The sequence below is a fragment of the Akebia trifoliata genome, chromosome 4 (assembly GCF_017979445.1).
Source record: "Akebia trifoliata isolate Shusen 1 chromosome 4, ASM1797944v1, whole genome shotgun sequence".
In the NCBI taxonomy this organism is placed as follows: domain Eukaryota; kingdom Viridiplantae; phylum Streptophyta; class Magnoliopsida; order Ranunculales; family Lardizabalaceae; genus Akebia; species Akebia trifoliata.
This window is the reverse complement of record NC_141378.1, coordinates 13,391,400-13,407,304: the sequence shown is the minus strand read 5'-3', so window position 1 is coordinate 13,407,304 and position 15,905 is coordinate 13,391,400. Positions and strand designations below refer to the sequence as shown.

Genomic DNA, 15,905 nt, shown 5'->3' with positions numbered 1-15,905 from the left:
TCACGTCAAGTAAGTCGATTGAGTATGTCACGTGCCTAAGTCAGATTATCATGACTCAATTATTTATCTTAGTCAACATTCTCTTGGTTGATCGTCTATTCCCACATTTTTCCAAAAACATTTGTTTTTTTCATTTTGAAATGTATTGAATTGATTGGGAATCAATTATGCGTTGATTCTATCCGATAAAATGCGAGAAAATATATTATTTCAAATCAGATTTGATCCAATTTGGACCCAATCTAATTGTTATAAGATCATGTTAGGATCCTAATATTGAGATTTCGATACAAACTCAATCCAACAAGAATCTGTTCCGATTCTTATCAGATTGGTTCCGAGTCTGAGCGATCCCTAGCCAATTGGTCCCAAATCAACCCTACTAATTTAATCAGGACCCAAACATTATTGACGAATTTTTTACCCCGTTCATTCGTATTATTGACGAATGACGAATATTTTACTTGTTCAATCATACTATACGCTATAGGATTTGCAGTCATTGTTTGTATCGCTTTGAAATGCTAAGCCATGGAAGTTTACTGGATACCGAGGTTTCCATGATGTTGCCTCCATAGTAACAGACAAGGAGAGGGACGAAACATGAAGTGTTTCTCCAACCCCCATTATTTTAAATAATATTATATTTAAATTAAAAAATTATATTAATTAAACAAAAACTATAGGACTCAATAATCAAATTCCAGTTGTCTCTCTTCCTCTTCCTTTGCTTCTGCAATCCCCACATAGACGAAGTCAACCCCATTTCACTTATAGCTACTCCATTTCGTTAATCGATCCAAACGATACAATTTTTATTGATCTGTTATGGAAGAATTTGGTGAAACTGAGATTGGGTTATGGAAATCAGTTAAAGTGGTAGTTATTGATAATTGAGATATTGGCTTGGCTTTGATTCCAATGGGGCGACATCGGTATAAGATAAGAGGATGATGGGATTAATTATCGACACAAGGATTGTAGGATGTGGTCTCCTTAGTAGCCTCTTATTTATAATTCTCTTTGTTCAACAAAATTGTGCACAAGAAGGTATGTATACAAAGTATTTTTTGTTGATCAAAATGGATTAATTAACAGATGTGTCTCCCTCCTCTTCCCTCATATTGTGCTCATGTCATGGATATATGTCACGGGTTACGTTGGTCATAACCTGCTTTGAGCTGCCTTGCTGATAAATTTATGATAGTTTGAGAACTTAATATTTGATTTTACGGGTCCTAATGTTTTAGCCAGAATCAAAGTTTTTGGATGGTTACGTTCGTATGTCTGATTTTGTTGAAAAATATGATTTGGTAAGTTTCTATCAGAACATGTATGATTTTTTTTAAATTTTTTTTATGGAGAAAGATCACTAATTTTCCAAGTGATTAGGCTAAGGATTTGACTAATTTTCTTTGTAGCTATCCATAATCGTCTCTTAAATGAACATTTACTTCGATTATCCAAAATAATGAACTTGATTGGTAAGTTAGATCCATCCGATGGGGGTTATTAGAGATAGGGTATTTCGTAAGTGACACAATCCAATCAAACAACTTGGATTGATGAATACCACTTGACCCTTGAAGTAGGAACCTTGATCCTAACTTGTCCCCACCAAAGGACAGAGTTATCCAATCAAATCCTTGAAGAATTGTGTTTCGAGGATAAGGAAATCACATTTGGTGAAATTGCTGCATAAACTATACTAATATATGTTCAAGCCCAAATACCAATTTGTTTTAGGGGTACAAATTTGTATATAGAATTGAATATAAACGTAGAGATGATGTGTTCTATTTTGCAATTTCATGCAGGTTTTGTGAGTTATCATTGTTGTGCTCCATCAAATACAATTGATCTAGACACGAACATAACTTGGAGTTCGGATGGCGATTTGTTCCAAAACAAAGAAGTTTGCAAAAGCGTCTCTATTCCAGTTGTTAACGATAAAAGCTATGAACAAGTTCGAATATTTGGCACTAGTTCTGGAAACAAATGGTGTTATAACTTGACGACAATTAAGGGTCACGATTATCTAATAAGAGGAACGTTCCTTCATGGTCCTATTCTTCGTACCAATTCGGACACGTTCATCTTCAAAGTTTCCATTAGTGCAACAACGTTAGGCAAAGTGAACTCTTTGGTCGATTTTTTCGAAGTAGAGGGCATTTTCAGAGCTACTAAAGGTTATGAGTACTTCTGCTTAGTGAGGGAGGAAGGCAATGCTTACCTTTCAACGCTTGAACTAAGGCCTTTGAATGATTTGGGTTACTTAAATACTGACCCATCTAGTGTTTTAAAGGTTGTTAAAAGAGTGGATGTTGGTAACACAGAAATAGCGATCAGGTATGCTTTTCTGAAGTATTTTCCACCATGTTTATATTGCCACACCAACATTTTTTTTCCCCAATACACTTAATTAACAAAGAAGAAGATAATAATTGGGGTTTTTCCTAAAACGTACGCTATTTCCAAATTCCGGTTTTAGTACACTGTTCATATTAATTCTGAAAGCATGCATGAATCATTTTCCTGTGAGTTCGCTGGAAGGTATTTTTAATTTAAAGTGACGAATTTGCTAGTATTAAAGTGATGAATTCATTGGTATATTTAAAATCAAAATATCCTTAATTTTAAAGTGATGAGTTCTTTAGTATTAAAGTGATGAATTTGCTGGCATTAAAGAGACGAATTCACAGGTAAATTTTAAGACAAAATATCCTTATTTTTTAATGGCAAATTCGTTGGTAATTTGTCAACGAGTTTGTTTGTCACTTTGAATTAAAAATTCCTACCAACGAATTTGTTGAAAAAATTATTCATACATGTTTCAAAGTTAATATGAACAGTGTAATGGACTCGGAATTTCATCATATTCAATGCATGAAATGGTAATTCACCCAAAATAATTTCCAAACATTGAGGGTTCATTAGCAACAATCACACTTGGAGTTTTCGTAAATGCCCTTGAGAAGTTTCCACTATTATATATTTTAGTGAAAAAAACAAATATACTATAGTCATTGTGAAATGACATTTTTGTAAATATTTTTTACAAAAATATCATTGCATAATAGCAAGAAAACCTATTTTTTTTCACTAAAAAATTATAATGAATTGTGTTTAGGGGTATTTATGAAAAATATATGATTGTTGAGCTTGTTAACATCTTCCATAAAGTCTTGGACGCTAGTATTCCCCATGAAACAATTACATATAACAAACTCAGGGAGGATGCAAACACACCAAAAAGGATTCTGAACCGAAAAAAAAAAGGAAGAAAGAGCAGTTGTTGCAGCACTACGATGCCAACCAAACTTCAATTTCAGAATTTCTTCGGCACCCACTCTCATAATTAGTCCTTTTAAGAGCTCTAAGAGTCTTTTCACCTGGGTAGAAAATCAAAGGAAAAGGGTGTGGTAATAAAAAATTGAATGGTTATCTGCACCTCATACACCATATTTAATTTCATTGTTTAATGTGGTAATAAAAAATGGCATGGAGTGGCGATATAAGTTTAGTTTCTATTTACAATAGATGTGTTTATAGTATGTAAGATTGGATAATATGTCATGGCAGGTTTCCCAATGATCAAAATGATCGAATCTGGAAGATCGATGCAAGTTTAAGTGAAAAGTATACTCCAAAATCCAATCCTACCATTGTGATCAAGGGTGCTAAAGCATCTGTACCACTTCAAGTACTAAAGACTGCCTTGACTGATGCGGAACGATTAGAATTCTGGCACGATGACCTTGACGAGGGCGATAACAATTACCAAATTTATCTATATTTTCTAGAGCTCAACGATTCCGTTAAAAGTGGGGAAAGGGTGTTCGACATATATGCAAATGGAGAAAAGAAATCCGATAAATTTGATATATTGGGTGATGGCTCCACCTCTAATTATAGAGAAATTGTTTTGAATGTTAACGCAAATGGGTTTCTTAATGTGACCTTAATCAAGGTCTCAGGTCGAGCAGATTTGGGACCTATTTGCAATGCATATGAAGTATTACAAGTCCGCAAATGGGTTCGAGGGACTCAACAAAAAGATGGTATGTTTCTTGTATTAATTCTTGCATTAAAAGTGTTTGGTAATAGTCACATGTTTGTCCTGAATATATCTAGTTTCCACCCTAGGAGCATGGTTTTAGAACTCGTTTTAACGTCTTGTCTCATCCATGAACAAGACCGAGTTGTCTAGGATGAGATTTTCAAAAATACCTTAGAATTATAACAAACCATGTCTTTGAGATGACATGTTAACTTGTCTTATTGGTGGATGATACTGAGACAACTCGGACGAGATTTAAAACCATGCCTAAAAGGGAAAATGGTTTTAATTTTGAGAGCTTCTATTAACACACCAAATTTTACTTACAGCACACCAATCTTTTTGAAATTAAAGAGTTGTTTACTTATAAATTGGTGTGTTATAAGTAAAAGATGGTTTGCCAATAAAATCTCTCTTAATTTTTCCCTAATTAAAACCATAGCACCATGCCTATTCTTTGTGGGAAAATATTTTATTTTAATTTATAATATGCTTACATACATGCTAAGCTATTTAGATTAATTTTCACCTCTGCTTATAATGTCACAACAATTTTTTATTATAGCACACCAGTAAAAATTTGTATAAACACCAAATAAGGATTTATATTTAGGGTAATTTTTATAATTAAAGAAAGAGGTCTTAATGGGGTGAATGGGCTGGTGTTGGTAGAGAATAATGGCAGAATGGAGTGGTTGATAAAGAAACTTGAACTATTATATCCCTAACTCAGCAACTGAAATTAATTTCACCCATTGGTGTGTTATACTTAACTTGAATGTGGCAATATAAAATGTCAAGAAAAAGCATATTAACCGTCATAATGATTCAGTGCTGCCGGTAGCACAACAAAATTTTATGCATCCCCTTTTAACAGCCGTGGTGGTGGTGGTGGTGGTGGTGGTGGTGTTTTGTTTCAGTGGATGCAATTGTAGAGTTAAGGCAAGAATTGGTGGAGGGAAACCCAAAAAATGAAATATTGGGAGGTTGGTCTGGAGACCCATGTCTTCCTCTTCCTTGGGAACGTCTGCTCTGTGAATCCATTAACCAAGGATCCTTCATCACCAATCTGTAATCTCTCTCTCTCTCTCTCTGCGTGTGTGTGTGTGTGTGTGTGATTGGGTTCATGAGAAAAATGGGCGTTTAGTTCATTGTTTCTGTTATTGAACCCATGTCTTGAATTTTATTAGAAAACAAGTCAATATTAGTGATGAAAATCATGAAATATGATTGGGTTCATGAGAAAAATGGGTGTTTAGTTCCTTATTTTTGTTATTGAACCCATCTCTAGAATTTTATTAGAAAACAAGTCAATATTAGTGATGAAAATCATGAAATGGTTATTTTAGTTTAATTGATGAAATGGGTATTTTGTTTCTAATGAAATCAGTATATAAGTTTATCAATTTGTGCCCTTAATACTCTTTTCAGGGATCTTTCATCAAATGATCTTCAGGGATCACTTCCTCCCATCATCACTGAGCTGACCTACCTGAAGCACTTGTATGATTCACCATGCTACTTTTTTTTTTAAATTTTATTTTCTTTCATTTTGAATTTTTCTTCAAAGTTAATTGAGTTCTGGTTGTGATAAATTACCAACTACTTATGTTTGGTTTACAGGAACTTGAGCTTCAATAGTCTCACGGGGACCATCCCGCAATTCCCAGAGTCTTCGATATTGATATCAATGTAATTTGTTCACTTTAGCTTAATTTCAGTATTACGGAGATTTATTTTTAGTTTTTAATCTCAGCTCTTTGATGTTAATTTTGCAACAAAGAATGTTGTATGTGGAATCTAAGGGAATGGTCTATCAATGAAATACTGAAATATTGTATGCATGACATGTGTGAAGGGGCTAGAATGCATTGTAGATCAATCTAATTCGTTGGTCAATTTCATTATAATGGAGAGTAGGAAAAGTTCAATAGAGGCCGATGATAAGCATAACTACCCAGTTCGGATTCGCTAATTATTAAAGGGGGTGGTGGGGGTGAATTCGTGATAGATATAGAAAAAAATTGGGGATTATTAAACTAATGTTTTTAACCAATAAAATAGGTGCATTATAGAGTTAGGGTCTCAAGAGATGAAGAGAGGTGCATGTTAAGACTTGATTCAGTCGATAATGAAAAAAAATAAAAAATTATTCAATGATTTGCCAATTAATTTGGACAATCTAATTGGGAAACCAGTTATTCGTCAAAATTTTCGTATTTTTTGGAAAAAAATGAAGAGTTCTGTGACAGTGATGATGAGACATGGATTGATCCCATTTGGACTGTAATGCCTCTGATAGACCTAAAGTGTTTGCCTGACTGAAATCTTCAATTTCCTCGAGCTAGAGTTCTTGAACCGAGCAGTGAAATATTCTGCAATATTTTGTAATCGGCATTCAAGATCTTTACTTAAGCTAAAGATTTCCATCTTGATTTTAGTTCTTAATATTTTGTTTTGTTTTTTGTCACTCAGAGTTCCTTGTATATATTATATCTAAGTTTTAAAGTCCTAAATTTCATGAGAAATGTATTCTAATGTAGTAGTCCAAGAACTTAATCAGACTGTTCTTTCGCTAGTAAACTATATTAGCCAATGCAATCAGATCTTATGTTATCGCTTTGTTTCAAACTTCAGGGATGTGAGCCATAATGAACTCATGGGGCCATTTCCAAAGTCTCTTGGCTCTCTTCCACATTTAACAAGATTGTAAGTTCTCATCTTATTTCTCTTCATTCTCTACATAAATGTGTTAACATTTTATATGAATTAAGTATTGGTTTGCTTCTCTAGGGATTTTGGGTGCAATACTAACTTCAAGGACGACCTTCCTTCCAACCTATTGAGACGGTCAAATCTTACCACAGAGTATGAATGCTGTACCCAGAAAATGTTAAACGACACACATTCAATGGAATTTTGATTTTTTTTTATATAAATGTTTTGATATCTTTATTTTCGCATTTCAGCTCTGGAATCTGTGATGGTGAAAGCTCTTCTTCAAGTTTACAAAAACGAATCTTTATAGGAAGTGTTGCGGGTGGGTCTCTTTTATTCACTGTTGTGGTTGGAATTGTCTTTGCATGCTTTTACAGACGACGAATGTTGACTCAAAGAAGATTGAATGGCAGAGAACATCCATTGACAAAGAGTGAGTTCACTCATCATTCCTCCATATCTAAGATTACCAGAAATGTCTTTATGGATCTAACAGAATATTTATATGCATATTGATTTTAGAATCAAGTACAGTTGTGTATTGTTGATTGATGGTTTTGGGATTACGGTTCCGAACCAGTTGATCATAACCTAGAGCTCTAAGATAAGAACATTCCAATATATAAAATATATTGCCTCTGTACTCTCTCCTTTAATAATGACTCGTGCATTGAAATAGCCCTTACTAGTCCGAGCTACGTTATGAAGAGTCATTTGGTAACATGTAGGCCATCCATGACAACCTTGTTGCATAGCCAAGTCTTGTTGACGAATGATGAGGAAAACTTTGGACTAATTTTTTAGAACTATATATGAAAATGGATTAAAAAGGGGAGGAAAAAGTGCCTTTGGTTGTACTTTCTATGACCTTTTGGTAACAAGTGGGTATTCCCAGCCAACATGATTGATCGATATTGAGGGTTGGTCAACTAGAACCTTTGGAGTGCAGGTCTGCAGGGGCTTATGGTTTGAAAGAAACCGTGACACATCTTATGACACTTTGAGATTGTCTTCTTAGTTTAGAAGAAACTAGACCAATGCATATACATCCTCTGGCATTGACCAAGAAGAACCCAAAGTAAACGAAGGTGCCAGCTAGCTTAGTTGGTAAATTATATGGGTGATGACACCAATCCAAAAAAAAAGACAAAAAAAGAACTCCAAAGTTAAAGTGCTTCCAACTTTGTGCATGGGTGGACCTCAATTTCTCCTGTTTGGCTTAAGAAGAAAAATCCCCTTCAATTTATATTGGAAGGTTCCAGAAGATGGAAAGAAAAGCTTTTTTTGATAATTGCTCCTTTTGCGAGCTGGTTCGAGTAAGTAGTAGCGGTGTTTAGTGACGTTGAAGGGTAACATTATAGGTGTTTTCTACCTTTCCGGTCCATCTGAGATATCCGATGGGGCAGAGATTCTTTTGCTGTCCAAGGGCTGTATGGTTTATATTGATTCATTCAAAATCCTTTGGCAGAGGAAGATGACCTTCATGATGTTTAGGCATGAGCATTTTATATATATTTTGGGCTGATATATAGGAATTAGCAAATCTTGTGGATCATTTCTTTATATATTCTCTTTATCAATAAAAATGAAAGGATCTTGATAAACTCACGAAGAAAGATGGGAACTATAAACCCGAACTAGCTCATTTAAGATAGTTAGGAAACAAATCTTGAATCTTCTTTCCAGCAAACTTCCTGGAAAAGATTGTAGACAATGGAGAGGTGACTGTGTCAAAAGGAGGCCAGCGCTTCCATCACTTGCAATTCATTTCTATGGTACTTCATATTGTATGATATTTTTCATAGGTCATTATCATTACCAAAGCATCTTTTACGATGTCCCATGGTTATTCACACACTTCACATTAGTCTCAGATATTTTAGTAAGTATTATTGTCTGCACATATTCTAAAATTATAGATAACCAAAGAATTTACACTCATGGTCTGTGCTTTCATGGGAATTAATCTTGGATGATCTCCTCATATATATATATATGGGTCAGGTTCAAGGGCCATGTGAGAAAACTTTCGGCGGTAAATAAAATTTTAAAATATGGGTTAGAAATTTTAGATTGAGCTGATTTTTTGTGAGGATGATCTCTATGATGGGAAGATCATCCAAAAAAAAAAATCAGCCCAATCTGAAACTTATAACCCCATTAAAAGTGATTTAGAATGTGGACCGTCGATTTTTTTTCAATTTTTATCACTAATTTGTAAATCACTTTTGATGGATTTAGAGGTTTCTGATTGAGCTGATTTTTTGTGAGGATGATCTTCTCATCATAGTGACCATCCTTGCAAAAAATCAGCTCAATCCAAAACCTCTAACCCTTATTTTGAAAAACGAAAGTTTTCTTACATGTTTTCTCACATGGCCCTTGAACCTGACCCTATATATATATATATGGGTCCCGTTCCGCACCCTAAGTTTTACCACACACTTTAACAAACACGTTTTGTCCTACATGGGTTAGAAGTTTCGGAATGGGCTGATTTTTGGTGAGGATGATCTCTATGGTGAGGAGATCATCCTCACCAAAAATCAGCTCATTCCAAAACTTCTAACCCCATCAAAAATAATTTACAAAAAATGGACGGTCCACGATTTTTCAACGTGTAAACATGGGGCTAAACATTTTGGAATGGGCTGATTTTTGGGGAGGATGATCTTCTAATCATAGAGATCATCCTCACCAAAAATCAGCCCATTCCAAAACTTCTAACCCATGTAGGACAAAAAACGTTTGTTAAAGTGTGTGGTAAAACTTAGGGTGCTGAACATTTCCCTATATATATATATATATATATATATATATATATATATAAATAGAGAGATCATATTGCCACGAGTAGATCATCCTCACCAAAAATCAGCTCATTCCAAAACTTCTAACCCCATCAAAAGTGATTTACAAAAACTGGATGGTCCATGATTCTTCAACTTGTAAACTAGGGTAGAAGTTTCGGAATAAGTTGATTTTTGGTGTGGATGATCTCTTCACCGTAGAGATCATCCTCACAAAAAATCAGCCCATTCTGAAGCTTCTAACCCACGTTTTCAAAAATGTTTGGCTCTCTTTAGGGCCTCCGAACGCTCCCCACATATATATATATATATATATGGGTAGCGTTCAATGGCTAACTTTTTGGCAAAACATTTTTCAAAACATGAGTTAGAAGTTTTGGAATGGGCTGATTTTTGGTGAGGATGATCTCTATGGTGAGGTGATCATCCTCGCCAAAAATCAGCCCATTCCAAAACTTCTAACCCATGTTTACAAGTTGAAAAATCGTGGACCGTCCATTTTTTGTAAACTATTTTTGATGGGGTTAGAAGTTTTGGAATGGGCTGATTTTTGGTGATGATGATCTCCTCACCGTAGAGATCATCCTCACCAAAAATCAGCCCATTCCAAAACTTCTAACTCATGTTTTGAAAAATGTTTTGCCAAAAAGTTAGGGCCTGTGTGGATTGACTTTTCTAAGTATTTCTGACTTTTGCGGGGAGTCAGAAGCACTTTAAAGGTGTTTGGATAAATTACTCCTAGAAAGAACTACTTTACTGTGGAGTCATTTTAGTGCTTTTTCACGGAGTACCGATGGTGCTACTTCTCTAAACTACTCTTGCGCGGAGCCACAAAATATTGTCAAAATGACGAGATTAGGACAAGTATGCTCCTCATAAATTTCAAAAATTATAAATCTACCCTCAAAAAAGCAATTGAAATAATATTATATTACTATCCATTGATATGGTGGTAGCCTTTTGGTGTAACATTTGGGACAAGTATACCCCTCATAAATTTTGAAAATTACAAGCATACCCTTAAAAATGCAATTGCAGTAATACTATATTACTATCCATTGATGTGGTGGTAGCTTTTTGGTATAGCATTTGGGACAAGTATGTCCATCATAAATTTTGAAAATTACAAGCATACCCTCAAAAATGCAATTAAATAATATTTTATTATTATCCATTGATGTGGTGGTAGTCTTTTAGTGTAGCATTTGAATTTGAATTTCTAACTCCCCCAATTGCTTACTCAATGATTTATCCATGAGCATTCCAATTATGGTTGAAATTTTCTTATTGGAAAATTGATGTGAACAATTACACACAAATTTACTATCCATTGATGTGGTGAAAGCTTCTTCATATTTTTAGTGGTTGTATATATTTGCTCACAATATTTTCTATTTATTTATAATTGTTGGGTGTTTATATTAGTTTTTATGGATAAAAACAATAACTTTTATTTCTTTTGAAGAATAATTTGTTGAGTTATAATGTTAATAATAGTAACTGATACTTATAAGGGCATTTTGATCATTTAAACAGAATTCAAAATAGTTTCCAAACACAAAACTCTATCAAAAGTACTTCTAACAGTACTTTTCAGAACCTGCATCCTAACACACAACAGTTATCCACTTACTCCAGACAGTACTTAAAAAAGTACTTATGAAAGTACTTATGTTCTAAGTACTTCTGGCTCCTGTATCCACACGGGCAACGGGACCCTATATATATATATATATTTTTTTTTCTCAATCAATTTGCCTGGAAAATGCAGATGCAGTTTTCTCTATACCCAGCATGGACGATCTCAGTTTCAAGTCAATATACATACAGACTTTTAATCTTGAATGTATTGAAACTGCCACCCACAAGTACAAAACCTTGATTGGTGAAGGGGGATTTGGATCTGTTTATCGCGGTACCCTACCCGATGGTGAAGATGTGGCCGTGAAGGTTCGGTCGTCAACTTCAACTCAAGGAACTCGTGAATTTGAGAATGAGGTAAAACATTTTATGTGATATCAATTCCTTTTGTAATATTTTAAATGTGAAAAAGCCAGCTTGATGTTTTCAAAAAAAAAAAGTGATGTAAAACGTTTGAGATGCTTCGTTCTGGATAAGTGATCACATTATCCAAGTTTTATCATAATTTTTGTATCTTTTTTTTAACGTCTTCTGCAACATTTGTTGATTGTGAATTTTTTATTTTTTATTTTTGGGTTGGGGAGGTGCAATGAATGTAATTCTAATTCCCCGTTGTTTAAACCCATCTGAGACTTCAATTTAAAATCATGCGTGCAGTTACAGTCACATGAACCTGTTTATGAAAATGACATTTGTTTTGTTAATTTATTGCACAGCTTAACCTTCTCTCAGCTATACGGCATGAGAATTTGGTTCCCCTTCTAGGCTACTGTTGTGAAAGTGATCAACAAATTCTTGTCTATCCCTTCATGTCCAATGGCTCTCTACAAGATCGCCTCTATGGTACTCTCCACCATGGTTTCAAGATATTTAGCTGATAATTATTGTTATTCTTTGTTATTATGATCTCGTTTTTTGCAGGTGAAGCAATGAAAAGAAAAACTCTAGACTGGCAAACCAGACTCTCCATTGCACTTGGTGCTGCACGAGGCAAGTAACATTGGGATGGAACCACTTCTTTATCGTTTGTTATTTTCCTCCTATATTATTAGTTATCAAGAAAATATAAGAAATGCGGAGAACAAAAATGACGAAATTCATCCTGAAAATCATTATTTCACATGTCAATGGATCCATCTTTTTTTTTTTATATATATATCTTGGAAAGATCAAGGTTGTTGCTGCCAATGAGTTCTCAAATATGGGTATTTTGAAAATTGATTAGAATTAATACAGAAGTTCAATGTTTATTTCCGATGTTATTCAGGTCTATTGTATTTGCACACTTTTGCTGGCCGTTGTGTCATACATAGGGATGTAAAATCAAGCAACATTCTTCTGGATCATAGCATGACTGCCAAGGTGGCAGACTTTGGTTTTTCCAAATATGCCCCTCAAGAAGGTGACAGCTGCGCTTCTTTGGAAGTAAGAGGGACAGCTGGATACTTAGATCCAGAGTAAGTTTGAATATTTATTTTTCTTATCCCAGAATTTGATATTTTAACTGACCAAAATGACCGTACCATGATCAGTTACTTATATGTATAATGACTAAGTGGAATGTTGGTTTAATTAAATATCTAAAACACAACTGAAATCTGGAATTTTAAACCTTAGTTTGAAGCATATCGGATTTGATTCATTGCAGATACTATTCAACCCAGCATTTATCTGCGAAAAGTGACGTCTTCAGCTTTGGTGTGGTGCTTCTTGAAATTATTAGCGGCCGGGAGCCTCTTAACATACATAGACCACGCAATGAATGGAGCTTAGTCGAATGGGTATTGTCCCAATTCAAGTTATCTTTTTTACTGTCTAACATTATCCATCATTTAAGTTATTCAGCAATTCTGGCCCTGTAGTAGATAAATTTTGTTTCAGTACTCATGTTGCGTAACTCTTTTTTAGGTTCATATTAGCCTAAATTAAGGACCTTTTTTAGTTTTCTTGGTCGGGTTAGTGGTTAGCATAAGAAGGGGTTCAAGAGGTTTGAACCTAAGACCTTGGGAACAACCTCCACAAGGTCTTACCACTTAGCTAAGTGGTCCTTCTTACCTAAATTAAGGACCTGATTTCAAGAAACTAAGTTAATCATCCTGTAATTTCAAATCCTGATGGAAGCACTTTGAAAATGGTATTGTAGTAAAGTTCAACTTCTCTCATCCTGTTGAACCATTCAGTTTCTCCATTTTGACTTCTGTCAATTTGTTCAAGAAGGACTAAGAAAACTTTAATTTTGTGTTCTCAAATGATCGAGGACCCTACTTTCTTGTATATGTTGGAGTAAATTGTACTTCCCTTATGAGACGGTACTGGAAATTTGATTTGAAGTAGAATGCTTGTCAATTCAGCATGAACTTCTAACTTAAAAGTCCTTTTAAAAAATTTAAAAGAATATGGAGAGTTCACCCAAAAAATTTACATAGACCATAGAGCTAAGTTATTCAAAAATATAAATTATTGTAGTAGTGTTTAAAATTTAATAAATTAGTATTGGAGGATGGAACACATGGGCCCTCTTTTACAAGCCATCTCTTTTAATAGAGAACACATTAAAATAATTATATTGTAATCTCCATTTTATTAGTCGCAAGAAGAGGTGTTTTAAAGCTGCGGTCTCAGGTTTGAGTCTCTCGATTGCAAGATCTATTAAGTTTTGATATCTTAAATACCTATTACTAATATTCTATGAAAGAAAAATAATAATAATCACATTGTATGTGTGCAGGCCAAACCATTTATTAAAGATTCAAGAATTGAAGACATTGTGGATCCTAGCATAAAGGGTGGTTATCATGCAGAAACAATGTGGAGGGTTGTTGAGGTGGCATTGACATGTATCGAGCCCTTTTCCGCGTACCGACCATCGATGGCAGACATTGTAAGGGAACTGGAGGATGCATTAATTATAGAGAACAATGCATCCGAATACATGAAATCCATCGACAGCTTTGGAGGTTCAAATCGCTTCTCCATAGAGAAGAAGATTCCTCTTCCACCGACTCCCACTCCAACGGAACCATCATCCATCATCTCACAAACCTTGACTCCTCCACAACCAAGATAGGTAGGTGATTAGATAGACAGAGATAGATATATGTTCAAACTTCATCAATTTGCCAATGTGATCGAGCAAGTCCTATTATGAGAAAGAAAATGAGGTAAATCTCCAATTTGATCTGCCATGGAAACTCTACGCTACTTTTTTTTTTGTCATCTAAATTTAACTGAAGAATAACAGCAAATAATACTTTCTTGCTACACTTAATTTATCCTTTGTGCAAAGTAATCCGGCTGCTCCAACATGTCATTTCATATATATAACTCATCCCCATCCTCATAAAAATATCACACTTTGACGATCAAATCGGTAATACTTTTATTAGAGTAATAGGACCCAGGATGAAAGATTGCACACCTTTGCATTTGCATGTGAGAGTGATCCTTTATATAGTAGTAACTGGTCCTGAGTTCTATTGGGTTTCCTTTAATCGAATCATCTCTCCTGGTCGAATTGCAATCATGAAGTAAATCTATGGGATTTGATCCTATCAGGGTTGGTTCAAGACGTGCCATGTTGTCGACATCTGTCACATAGTTATCTTGTCAAATGTTTGTGGATTGGATTGTAGTGGATTTTGTGATGTAAAATTACCATGTACTACTCTTTTGTTATGTACTAGTAATAGAGTTGAGACACATTAAAGGAATTTGCTTAGTTTTGAAGAGTTCTCTACAAGTTTCTTGTTTTCCTTTCTCTTCCAGTGCCCTCTAGAGTCCAAGATGTCATCATGGATGGAAAGTGATGACTACAAAAACGACAACGTTATTGGGATTTGGTTGAAATTAGTTACAAAGAAGGTGAAAGTACCAAAAAGGTCATAGATGAGCCAAAGTTACTGGTCCAGCCATGTTTTTAAAACATCTATCAAAAAAGTCGTTTAGGTACTAATGTATTCAATGGGTGCCCTTTTTGGACAAAAGATCAAATCATTATTTTCATGAATTTGAAGGGGTTACAAATGGGTATATGGTCCTTTTGATAAATATTTCAAAAATGTGTTTGGTTTAGTAATTACAGCAAAATACTGGGCCGTTTTGGTAAAATGCCCTAGAAAGAATTTTTATGGATTTCAATTTGGAACAAAATGAAAATCTATGGCCTATAATCTCTTCCATTTTAAGGTTAAAACTTAAGAGTTATTTGGAAACTTTAGAATTCTTTTTCTTGAAAAACCAGTTGGGAAAATTTTTTATTTTTGTTTTATAGTTTCTTATTGTTGATTTAGAAAATAAGACATTATGGAAAATGGAGTAATTAATTAAATAGAACAAGTAGCAATTTTCCCACCTAAATGAAATTGTGCAGAGAATATGTAATAATCTTTCCACCAAAATGGAAAGTTGAAGACAAAGGAACCTTTCTTACTATTTAATGGGTTGAGAATCAATGTTTCCGGATTTGAGGTTATTTTGATCATTTTCTATTAGTCTCTCATAGAAGATCATGGTCAAACGTTAGAGGGCCATTTTATGTGGTCAATATTCATTTACAGAAGAAAATGAATACAAGAGGAGAGTAGACAAGAAAAGAGAGGTGGTGGGGCCTGGAAACCCCGAAATCTAAGGGACTACTAATAAGTACTCGATTTTGGTTTCTTTCTTACCAGACAAAT

General features: G+C 34.5%; 1 protein-coding gene across 1 annotated transcript; it reads left to right on the top strand.

The window, feature by feature from the left end:
- The first annotated feature begins 1,786 nt into the window (after window positions 1–1,786).
- Window positions 1,787–14,532, top strand: LOC147403921 (nodulation receptor kinase-like). Its single transcript, XM_086437586.1, has 13 exons — window positions 1,787–2,349; window positions 3,583–4,061; window positions 4,981–5,131; window positions 5,492–5,563; window positions 6,698–6,769; window positions 6,854–6,928; window positions 7,030–7,211; window positions 11,360–11,586; window positions 11,946–12,072; window positions 12,151–12,219; window positions 12,497–12,686; window positions 12,878–13,010; window positions 13,958–14,532. Exons 1-13 carry the CDS (start codon window positions 1,787–1,789, stop codon window positions 14,294–14,296), a joined length of 2,679 nt encoding a protein of 892 aa, XP_086293712.1. The 3' UTR covers window positions 14,297–14,532.
- The last annotated feature ends 1,373 nt before the right edge of the window (window positions 14,533–15,905 follow it).